Source organism: Sphaeramia orbicularis, unplaced genomic scaffold (genome assembly GCF_902148855.1).
Source record: "Sphaeramia orbicularis unplaced genomic scaffold, fSphaOr1.1, whole genome shotgun sequence".
NCBI lineage: Eukaryota > Metazoa > Chordata > Actinopteri > Kurtiformes > Apogonidae > Sphaeramia > Sphaeramia orbicularis.
The window spans coordinates 1-12,500 of NW_021941627.1; the positions used below are offsets into that span (position 1 = coordinate 1).

The 12,500-nt window shown below is 49.6% G+C and overlaps 1 protein-coding gene across 3 annotated transcripts in view; it reads left to right on the top strand.

The window, feature by feature from the left end:
- Positions 1-12,500, top strand: part of LOC115416581 (A-kinase anchor protein 13-like) — a 20,440-nt gene continuing 7,940 nt past the window's right edge. For 2 of the 3 annotated variants that reach the window (XM_030130395.1, XM_030130396.1), the window contains exons 1-4: positions 7-108; positions 190-272; positions 7,166-7,378; positions 7,461-7,616. In XM_030130395.1, the coding sequence (XP_029986255.1) occupies positions 32-108; positions 190-272; positions 7,166-7,378; positions 7,461-7,616 (529 nt within the window). In that variant the 5' untranslated portion in view covers positions 7-31. Of the gene's footprint in view, positions 109-189; positions 273-7,165; positions 7,379-7,460; positions 7,617-12,500 lie in introns of all 3 variants that reach the window. The other variant, XM_030130397.1, reaches the window with a different exon arrangement.

Sequence of the window (12,500 nt, forward strand, 5' to 3'; positions counted from 1 at the left end):
TCTGATCTCAGCAGGAACTCAAACACCAGAGATGGTGGAAGTGTTAGCAGGAAGTAAAGAAGGACGGAACAACTGGAGGAGAAGGATACAGGAGGGAATGAACGCCATGTAAGGACACAGACCTATAGAAATACACACACACACACATATATATATATGTGTGTGTGTGTGTGTGTGTGTGTTGAACAGGGTGAAGCATGAGGTCCAGGCCGTCCTCAGTCAGACTGAGGAGGACCAGAGCCAACAGGAGAACCGGGTCAAGGAGATCCGAGGTGAGTCTGATGGTCCAACCCACACTGAACTGACCACCTTTAACCCCACCCTGAACTGACCACCTTTAACCCCACCCTGAACTGACCACCTTTAACCCCACACTGAACTGACCACCCACACTGAACTGACCACCTTTAACCCCACCCTGAACTGACCACCTTTAACCCCACACTGAACTGACCACCCACACTGAACTGACCACCTTTAACCCCACCCTGAACTGACCACCTTTAACCCCACACTGAACTGACCACCCACACTGAACTGACCACCTTTAACCCCACACTGAACTGACCACCCACACTGAACTGACCACCTTTAACCCCACACTGACCTGACCACCTTTAACCCCACACTGAACTGACCACCCACACTGAACTGACCACCTTTAACCCCACACTGACCTGACCACCTTAACCCCACACTGAACTGACCACCCACACTGAACTGACCACCTTTAACCCCACACTGAACTGACCACCCACACTGAACTGACCACCTTTAACCCACACTGAACTGACCACCCACACTGAACTGACCACCTTTAACCCCACACTGAACTGACCACCTTTAACCCTACACTGAACTGACCACCTTTAACCCCACACTGAACTGACCACCTTTAACCCCACACTGAACTGACCACCTTTAACCCCACACTGAACTGACCACTTTTAACCCCACACTGAACTGACCACCCACACTGAACTGACCACCTTTAACCCCACACTGAACTGACCACCCACACTGAACTGACCACCTTTAACCCCACACTGACCTGACCACCTTTAACCCCACACTGAACTGACCACCCACACTGACCTGACCACCTTTAACCCCACACTGAACTGACCACCCACACTGAACTGACCACCTTTAACCCCACACTGACCTGACCACCTTTAACCCCACACTGAACTGACCACCCACACTGAACTGACCACCTTTAACCCCACACTGACCTGACCACCTTTAACCCCACACTGAACTGACCACCCACACTGAACTGACCACCTTTAACCCCACACTGACCTGACCACCTTTAACCCCACACTGAACTGACCACCCACACTGAACTGACCACCTTTAACCCCACACTGACCTGACCACCTTTAACCCCACACTGAACTGACCACCCACACTGAACTGACCACCTTTAACCCCACACTGAACTGACCACCTTTAACCCCACACTGAACTGACCACCCACACTGAACTGACCACCTTTAACCCCACACTGACCTGACCACCTTTAACCCCACACTGAACTGACCACCCACACTGAACTGACCACCTTTAACCCCACACTGACCTGACCACCTTTAACCCCACACTGAACTGACCACCCACACTGAACTGACCACCTTTAACCCCACACTGAACTGACCACCCACACTGAACTGACCACCTTTAACCCCACACTGAACTGACCACCCACACTGAACTGACCACCTTTAACCCCACACTGAACTGACCACCTTTAACCCTACACTGAACTGACCACCTTTAACCCCACACTGAACTGACCACCTTTAACCCCACACTGAACTGACCACCTTTAACCCCACACTGAACTGACCACTTTTAACCCCACACTGAACTGACCACCCACACTGAACTGACCACCTTTAACCCCACACTGAACTGACCACTTTTAACCCCACACTGAACTGACCACCCACACTGAACTGACCACCTTTAACCCCACACTGAACTGACCACCCACACTGAACTGACCACCTTTAACCCCACACTGAACTGACCACCTTTAACCCCACACTGAACTGACCACCTTTAACCCCACACTGAACTGACCACCCACACTGAACTGACCACCTTTAACCCCACACTGAACTGACCACTTTTAACCCCACACTGAACTGACCACCCACACTGAACTGACCACCTTTAACCCCACACTGAACTGACCACCTTTAACCCCACACTGAACTGACCACCTTTAACCCCACACTGACCTGACCACCTTTAACCCCACACTGAACTGACCACCCACACTGAACTGACCACCTTTAACCCCACACTGACCTGACCACCTTAACCCCACACTGAACTGACCACCTTTAACCCCACACTGACCTGACCACCTTTAACCCCACACTGAACTGACCACCCACACTGAACTGACCACCTTTAACCCCACACTGAACTGACCACCTTTAACCCCACACTGAACTGACCACCCACACTGAACTGACCACCTTTAACCCCACACTGAACTGACCACCTTTAACCCCACACTGAACTGACCACCCACACTGAACTGACCACCTTTAACCCCACACTGAACTGACCACCCACACTGAACTGACCACCTTTAACCCTACACTGAACTGACCACCTTTAACCCCACACTGAACTGACCACCTTTAACCCCACACTGAACTGACCACCTTTAACCCCACACTGAACTGACCACCTTTAACCCCACACTGAACTGACCACTTTTAACCCCACACTGAACTGACCACCCACACTGAACTGACCACCTTTAACCCCACACTGAACTGACCACTTTTAACCCCACACTGAACTGACCACCCACACTGAACTGACCACCTTTAACCCCACACTGAACTGACCACCCACACTGAACTGACCACCTTTAACCCCACACTGAACTGACCACCTTTAACCCCACACTGAACTGACCACCTTTAACCCCACACTGAACTGACCACCCACACTGAACTGACCACCTTTAACCCCACACTGAACTGACCACCTTTAACCCCACACTGAACTGACCACCTTTAACCCCACACTGAACTGACCACCCACACTGAACTGACCACCTTTAACCCCACACTGAACTGACCACTTTTAACCCCACACTGAACTGACCACCCACACTGAACTGACCACCTTTAACCCCACACTGAACTGACCACCCACACTGAACTGACCACCTTTAACCCCACACTGAACTGACCACCCACACTGAACTGACCACCTTTAACCCCACACTGAACTGACCACCTTTAACCCCACACTGAACTGACCACCCACACTGAACTGACCACCTTTAACCCCACACTGAACTGACCACCCACACTGAACTGACCACCTTTAACCCCACACTGGCCATATGTGGACGTTCAGGGCAGTAAGGGTCTGTAACCATGGTAACCAGCTGAGTTGGATTCTGCTGTTTTTAGGATCCTGGAGTTCCACTGACTCTGGGTTCAGTTAGGTCTGACTGGGGTCCAGCAGCAGGTCCACCTGGTCACATGATCACCTGGTCACATGATCACCTGGTCACATGTTGACAGAGAAACCATCCAACACACATCCAATGACTCAAAGGGTCATGTGAAAGTAGTCTGATTACTCAGTTTATCGGTAGTCTGATTACTCACTTTGTCAGTAGTCTGATTACTCACTTTGTCAGTAGTCTGATTACTCACTTTGTCAGTATGAGTCCATGAACATGTGTTTGGCTGCGTCCAGGCTTTAAAATTGTCCTCAGGTTCATCCCACACAAATACACATGTGGAACTGGAGACCTGAAGGACTGGACTGTTGGACCATTGGACTGTTGGACCGTTAGACTGTTGGACCGTTGGACTGTTGGACCGTTAGACTGTTGGACCATTGGACTGTTGGACCATTAGACTGTTGGACCGTTAGACTGTTGGACCATTAGACTGTTGGACCGTTAGACTGTTGGACCGTTGGACTGTTGGACCGTTAGACTGTTGGACCATTGGACTGTTGGACCATTAGACTGTTGGACCGTTAGACTGTTGGACCATTAGACTGTTGGACCGTTAGACTGTTGGACCGTTGGACTGTTGGACCGTTAGACTGTTGGACCATTGGACTGTTGGACCATTAGACTGTTGGACCATTGGACTGTTGGACCATTAGACTGTTGGACCATTAGACTGTTGGACCATTAGACTGTTGGACCCTTTGGACTGTTGGACCATTGGACTGTTGGACCGTTGGACTGTTGGACCATTGGACTGTTGGACCGTTGGACCATTGGACTGTTGGACCATTGGACTGTTGGACCATTGGACTGTTGGACCATTAGACTGTTGGACCGTTGGACCCTTTGGACTGTTGGACTGTTAGACCATTAGACTGTTGGACTGTTGGACCATTGGACTGTTGGACCATTGGACTGTTGGACCATTAGACTGTTGGACCATTGGACTGTTGGACCGTTGGACCCGTTGGACGGTTGGACTGTTGGACCCTTTGGACTGTTGGACCATTGGACTGTTGGACCATTGGACTGTTGGACCATTGAACCCTTTGGACTGTTGGACCGTTGGACTGTTGGACCCTTTGGACTGTTGGACCATTGGACCCTTTGGACTGTTGGACCATTGGACTGTTGGACCGTTGGACCCTTTGGACTGTTGGACCATTGGACTGTTGGACCATTGGACTGTTGGACCATTGGACCCTTTGGACTGTTGGACCATTAGACTGTTGGACCATTAGACTGTTGGACCATTAGACTGTTGGACCATTAGACTGTTGGACCCTTTGGACTGTTGGACCATTGGACTGTTGGACCGTTGGACTGTTGGACCATTGGACTGTTGGACCGTTGGACCATTGGACCGTTGGACCATTGGACTGTTGGACCATTGGACTGTTGGACCATTGGACTGTTGGACCATTAGACTGTTGGACCGTTGGACCCTTTGGACTGTTGGACTGTTAGACCATTAGACTGTTGGACTGTTGGACCATTGGACTGTTGGACCATTGGACTGTTGGACCATTAGACTGTTGGACCATTGGACTGTTGGACTGTTGGACCCGTTGGACGGTTGGACTGTTGGACTGTTGGACCCTTTGGACTGTTGGACCATTGGACTGTTGGACCATTGGACTGTTGGACCATTGAACCCTTTGGACTGTTGGACCGTTGGACTGTTGGACTGTTGGACCCTTTGGACTGTTGGACCATTGGACCCTTTGGACTGTTGGACCATTGGACTGTTGGACTGTTGGACCCTTTGGACTGTTGGACCATTGGACTGTTGGACCATTGGACCCTTTGGACTGTTGGACCATTGGACTGTTGGACCCTTTGGACTGTTGGACCATTGGACGGTTGGACCCTTTGGACCGTTGGACCATTGGACCCTTTGGACTGTTGGACTGTTGGACCATTGGACTGTTGGACCGTTGGACCCTTTGGACTGTTGGACTGTTGGACCATTGGACTGTTGGACCGTTAGACCCTTTGGACTGTTGGACTGTTGGACCATTGGACTGTTGGACCGTTAGACCCTTTGGACTGTTGGACCGTTGGACTGGAGTCCAGTGTGTGCTGCTGGTCTTTCAGACAGGTGAAGCTCATTGTCACTTACATAAAAAAAAAGTCCAGTTATTTAAACACACGTTGGTCCCTCCGTTCCTTTTTCAGTAAATGCTCAGTGTCCTTATCGTACCAGTAGGCGTCTTTTCCAGGACTGGACCAGTGTCCTCTGAATGTCCAGCAGAGCTGGTCTGCTCAGACGGCCTTGGCCCAGTGCATTGTGGGTGTCAGACTTCAGCCTTTTTAAACTACAGATGCTCCTTTCACTGCGACCGAGCCGACAGTTTGACTGATTTAACTATCTACAAAACCAGATTAAACTGAACAAGAAATGAGTAAATTATGGAACTGAAACAAGAAAACGCTGAAATTATGTTAAATTGAAACAAGGAAGTCCAATGAGTGTGTTTTATTTACAGTGCAGAAATGAACCAGTACTTTGGTAGTGGTTTGTGTGATTTCGCAGCAGAATGTGTGACGGTATTAAACTGAACTGTGTCAGTGAAGGAGCAGATCTGAAAACAGCTGTCAATCAAACGGGATTCAGCCTTTCGACCGATCCTCCAATCAGCACGTGGGATTCTGGCGTCCGGCCCGGCCGAGCTTCGCCCACAGCTCCATTCACCCCCAGAGACGCCGGCGTCCGGGGGCGGGACAACATGGTGGCATTTATCCAATTATCATCCAGTTTAGAGTCAGTTTAAACCAGTTCCACTCAGTCCCACTGAAGCCCAGAGACGGACACAGTCTGCAGACACATGCACTGAGCAGAGATGGAGGAGAAAACACAGACACGGGAATGGAGGAGAAGTGAACAACAGCCAGTCCACTGATCTGGGATCAGACTGATTCTGAACCAACTGGTCTGAGAGATGAACGGGTTCCAACACATGTATAGTCAATAAAATGTCAACACAAGCGAACATATTTAACCATTTAATTTTCATAATTTTAGGCAAAGCCGGGCTTCCACTGCAGTCTGACAGAAAACACCTCTGCTGGAGTCTTCATCTGTCGTCTTCCACATGTTTTGCTTAGTTCTAGGTCTACGTCTAACTGTCGTAGCCTGAGTAGGACCAACACTGATTTAAAGGAACTAAAACCAGTTCCTAGTGGTGATTGGAGGAGCAGTGGGTGGGTGTGGTGTGTGTGGCTGAAGGGTGGATAGTGATTGGAGGAGCAGTGGGTGGGTGTGGTGTGTGTGGCTGAAGGGTGGATGGTGATTGGAGGAGCAGTGGGTGGGTGTGGTGTGTGTGGCTGAAGGGTGGATAGTGATTGGAGGAGCAGTGGGTGGGTGTGGTGTGTGTGGCTGAAGGGTGGATGGTGATTGGAGGAGCAGTGGGTGGGTGTGGTGTGTGTGGCTGAAGGGTGGATGGTGATTGGAGGAGCAGTGGGTGGGTGTGGTGTGTGTGGCTGAAGGGTGGATGCTCCTCAGTCTTCAGTGGTCATCTACCCTGGTTTGAACTCGTCCTTTGCTCCTTCATGTTTCTGAACACACGTCTGATGGATGGTTTTGTGCAGAGCTTGTGGTCGATCCGAACTTTCTGAATTGTACTTTTAGTTTTTGAGTGTTTTTTGTTCTGGTTCCAGATCTTCTGCGACAGAAGGACCAGCAGATCGTGTCTCTGTTGGAGCAGAAGGTCCACATCTTCAGATACCTGAGTGACTGCAGCCCCCTCCCCCTCCACCCCCACCCCCACCTCCACCTCCCAAAGCTGGCGCTGAGGGAGCGCGTGCTGTTCAGGGCCATGCCCCGTGACCTCACAAAGGGAGAGCCAATCATCAGCGAGGCTCTGAGGGAAGGTAACGCCCCCTGCCTGTGTGCACTGACGTCTGCAGCGTCCTGGGTGTAGGTGTGCGTTAATGGCCTGCGTTGTGTTGACAGTGGAAACGCTCCGAGCACTAGTGAACGATGACGTGGGCGGAGCCATCTGCTGTGTTCCTATTGGACCAGAGGGGGGAGGGGCGGGGCCTGTCTGTCTGCCCAGGAGAGCAGAGACGTTTGGAGGATTCGACAGCCACCAGATGAACAGCAGCAAAAGTACGAGGAAGACCACCCAACTTAACCTAACTAAACTAGATTATCTAACCTAACATAACTAACCTAAACTAACTAACTAACCTAACCTAACTTAACCTAACCTAACATAACTAAACTAAACTATCTAACCTAACCTAACATAACTAACCTAAACTAACTAACTAACCTAACCTAACTTAACATAACATAACTAAAGTAAACTATCTAACCTAACCTAACATAACTAACCTAAACTAACTAACCTAACCTAACTTAACCTAACCTAACTAAACTAAACTATCTAACCTAACCTAACATAACTAACCCAAACTAACTAACTAACCTAACCTAACTTAACCTAACATAACATAACTAAAGTAAACTATCTAACCTAACATAACTAACCTAAACTAACTAACTAACTAACTAACCTAACCTAACTTAACCTAACATAACATAACTAAACTAAACTATCTAACCTAACCTAACATAACTAACTAACCTAACTTAACCTAACATAACATAACTAAACTAAACTATCTAACCTAACTAACCTAAACTAACTAACTAACCTAACTTAACCTAACATAACATAACTAAACTATCTAACCTAACATAACTAACCTAAACTAACTAACCTAACTTAACATAACATAACTAAACTAAACTAACATAACTAACCTAAACTAACTAACCTGGCCTAACTTAACCTAACCTAACATAACTAAACTATCTAACCTAACCTAACATAACTAACCTAAACAAACTAACTAACCTAACCTAACTTAACCTAACATAACATAACATAACATAACTAAACTAAACTAAACTATCTAACCTAACCTAACATAACTAACCTAAACTAACTAACATAACTAATCTAAAGTAACTAACCTAATGTAACATAACTAACCTAAACTAACTAACTAACCTAACTTAACCTAACATAACATAACTAAACTATCTAACCTAATATAACTAACCTAACATAACATAACTAACCTAAACTAACTAATCTAATGTAACATAACTAACCTAAACTAACATAACTAACCTAAACTAACTAACCTAACTTAACCTAACATAACATAACTAAACTAAACTATCTAACCTAACCTAACATAACTAACCTAAACTAACTAACCTAACCTAACCTAACTTAACCTAACATAACTAAACTAACATAACTAACCTAAACTAACTAACTAACCTAGCCTAACTTAACCTAACCTAACATAACTAAACTATCTAACCTAACATAACTAACCTAAACTAACTAACTTAACCTAACCTAACTTAACCTAACATAACTAAACTAAACTATCTAACCTAACCTAACATAACTAACCTAAACTAACTAACATAACTAACCTAAAGTAACTAACCTAATGTAACATAACTAACCTAATGTAACATAACTAACCTAAACTAACTTAACCTAACATAACATAACTAAACTAAACTATCTAACCTAATATAACTAACCTAAACTAACCTAACATAACTAACCTAAACTAACTAATCTAACGTAACATAACTAACCTAAACTAACATAACTAACCTAAACTAACTAACCTAAGGTAACATAACTAACCTAAACTAACCTAACATACCTAACCTAACTTAACCTAACATAACTAACCTACACTAACTTACCTAAACTAACTAACCTAACCTATCTAACCCGACCTATCCTTACCTAACCTTACCTTACCTTACCTTACCTTACCTTACCTAACCTAACCTAACCTAACCTAACCTAACCTCCATCCATCCATCCATTATCTTCCGCTTTATCCGGGGCCAGGTCGTGGGGGTAACAGTCTAAGCAGGGATGCCCAGACTTCCCTCTCCTCAGACTCCTCCTCCAGCTCTTCCGGGGGGACCCCGAGGCGTTCCCAGGCCAGCCGAGAGACATAGTCTCTCCAACATGTCCTAGGTCTTCCCTGAGGTCTCCTCCCGGTGGGACATGCCCGGAACACCTCCCCAGGGAGGCGTCCAGGAGGATCCGAAACAGATGCCTGATCCACCTCAGCTGGCCCCTCTCGACACGGAGGAGCAGCGGCTCTACTCCGAGCTCCTCCCTGGTGACTGAGTTCCTCCCCCTATCCCTAAGGGTGCGCCCAGCCACCCGACGGAGGAAACTCATTTGGACCGCTTGTATCTGGGATCTTGTCTTTTCGGTCCTGACCCAAAGCTCATGACCATAGGTGAGGGTAGGAACGTAGACTGACCGGTAAATCCAGAGCTTCTCCTCTCGGCTCAGCTCCTTCTTCACCACGACAGACCAGTACAGCGACTGCATCACTGCAGACGCTGCACCGATCCGTCTCTCAATCTCACGCTCCATCCTTCCCTCACTGTGAACAAGACCCCAGATACTTAAACTCCTCCACTTGGGGCAGGGGCTTCCCACCTACCCGGAGAGGGCAGACCACCTTTTTCTGGTGGAGAACCATGGCCTCGGATTTGGAGGTGCTGATCCTCATCCCACTCGCTTCACACTCGGCTGCAAACTGCCCCAGGGCACGCTGAAGGTCCAGGTTCGATGAGGCCAACAGGACAACGTCATCTGCAAAAAGCAGAGATGAAATCCTGTGGTCCCCAAACCGGACCCCCTCCGGCCCCTGGCTGCACCTAGAAATTCTGTCCATAAAAATGATCAACAGAACTGGTGACAAAGGGCAGCCCTGCCGGAGTCCAACATGCACCTGGAACAGGTCTGACTTACTGCCGGCAATGAGAACCAGGCTCCTGCTTCGGTCATACAAGGACCGGACTGCCCTTAGCAAAGGGCCCCGGACCCCATACTCCCGAAGCACCCCCCACAAGATACTACGAGGGACACGGTCGAACGTCTTCTCCAGATCCACAAAACACATGTGGACCGGTTGGGCGAACTCCCATGAACCCTCGAGCACCCGATGGAGAGTATAGAGCTGGTCCAGTGTTCCATGACCGGGACGAAAACCGCATTGTTCCTCCTGGATCCGAGGTTCGACTATCAGTCGGATCCTCCTCTCCAGTACCTGGAATAGACTTTCCCCGGGAGGCTGAGGAGTGGGATCCCCCTGTAGTTTGAGCACATCCTCCAGTCCCCCTTCTTAAAAAGGGGGACCACCACCCGGTCTGCCAATCCAGAGGGACTGTCCCCGACTGCCACGCGATGTTACAGAGACGTGTCAACCAAGACAGTCCCTGCACATCCAGAGACTGAAGGTACTCAGGGCAAATCTCATCCACCCCCGGTGCCCTGCCACCGAGGAGCTTGCCAACCTACTCGATGACTTCAGCTTAGGTTATGGACAAGTCTACCTCTGAGACCTCAGCCTCTGCTTCCTCCATGGAAGGCGTGACAGCGGGATTGAGGAGATCCTCAAAGTAATCCTTCCACTGTCCAACATCCCCAGTCGAGGTCAGCAGCTCCCCACTTCCACTGTAAACAGTGTTGGTGGTGCACTGCTTTGCCTCCTGAGGCACCGAACTGTTTGCCAGAATTTCCTTGAGGCCGACCGGTAGTCCTCCTCTATGGACTGTCCCCGACTGCCACGCCATGTTACAGAGACGTGTCAGCCAAGACAGTCCTGCACATTCAGACTGAAGGTACTCAGGGCGAATCCCATCCACCCTCGGTGCTCTGTCCAACCACCTGGGTGATAAACCAGTCCACCTCTGAGACCTGGACCAGTCCACCTCTGAGACCTCAGCCTCTGCTTCCTCCATGGAAGACGTGCCTGGGATTGAGGAGCAAGTATTCCCTCCACCGTCCGACCACACCCCCAGTGGAGGTAAGCTCCTCCCACTTCCACTGGAAACAGTGTTGGTGGCGCACTGCTTTGCCTCCTGAGGCGTCGGACAGTTTGCCAGAATTTCCTCGAGGCCGACCAATAGTCCTCCTCCATGGCCTCCCCAAACTCCACCCAGACCCGAGTTTCTGCCTCCACAACTGCTCGCCTGGCCTGCCAGTACCCATCAGCTGCCCCGGGAGTCCCATGGGCCAACAAGGCCCGATAAGACTCCTTCTGCAGCTTGACAGCATCCCTTAGTTCCGGGGTCCACCACCGGGTTCGGAGATTGCCGCCACAACAGGCACCGGAGACCCTGGACCACAGCTCCGAGCAGCCGTTTCAACAATGGAGGTGGAGAACATGGTCCACTCGGACTCAATGCCACCAGCCTCCCCCGGGATCTGGGAGAAGCTCTCCCGGAGGTGGGAGTTGAATACTGCACTGACATCGGGCTCTGCCAGACGTTCCCAACAGACCCTCACAACATGTTTGGCCCTGCCGAGTCGGTCTGGTTTCCTCCTTCGCCAGCGGATCCAACTCACCACCAGGTGGTGATCGGTTGACAGCTCTGCCCCTCTCTTCACCTGAGTGTCCGAAACACGTGACCGGAGGTCTGATGATATGACAATGAAGTCGATCATCGACCTCCAGCCTAGGGTGTCCTGGTGCCACCTGCACTTATGGACATCCTTGTGTTGGAACATGGTGTTTGTTCTGGACAAACTGTGACGAGCACAGAAGTCCAATAACAGAACACCACTCGGGTTCAGATCGGGGAGGCCGTTCTTCCCCATCACCCCCCTCCAGGTCTCACTGTCGTTGCCCACGTGGGCATTGAAGTCACCCAGGAGAACAATGGAGTCCCCAGTCGAGCACCATCCAGCACCCCTCCCAGGGACTCCAATAAGGCCGGGTACTCTGCACCGCTGTTCGGCCCGTAGGCCGAGACAACAGTGAGGCGCAGGGATGCGAACCTCTCATTCACCGGGGTGAACTCCAACACATGGCAGCTGAACTGAGGGGCTATGACCACGCCCACACCAGCTGCCTCTTACCGCGGGCAACACCAGAGAAGTGGAGAGTCCAGCCCCTTTCGAGGGGTTAGGTTCCAGAGCCC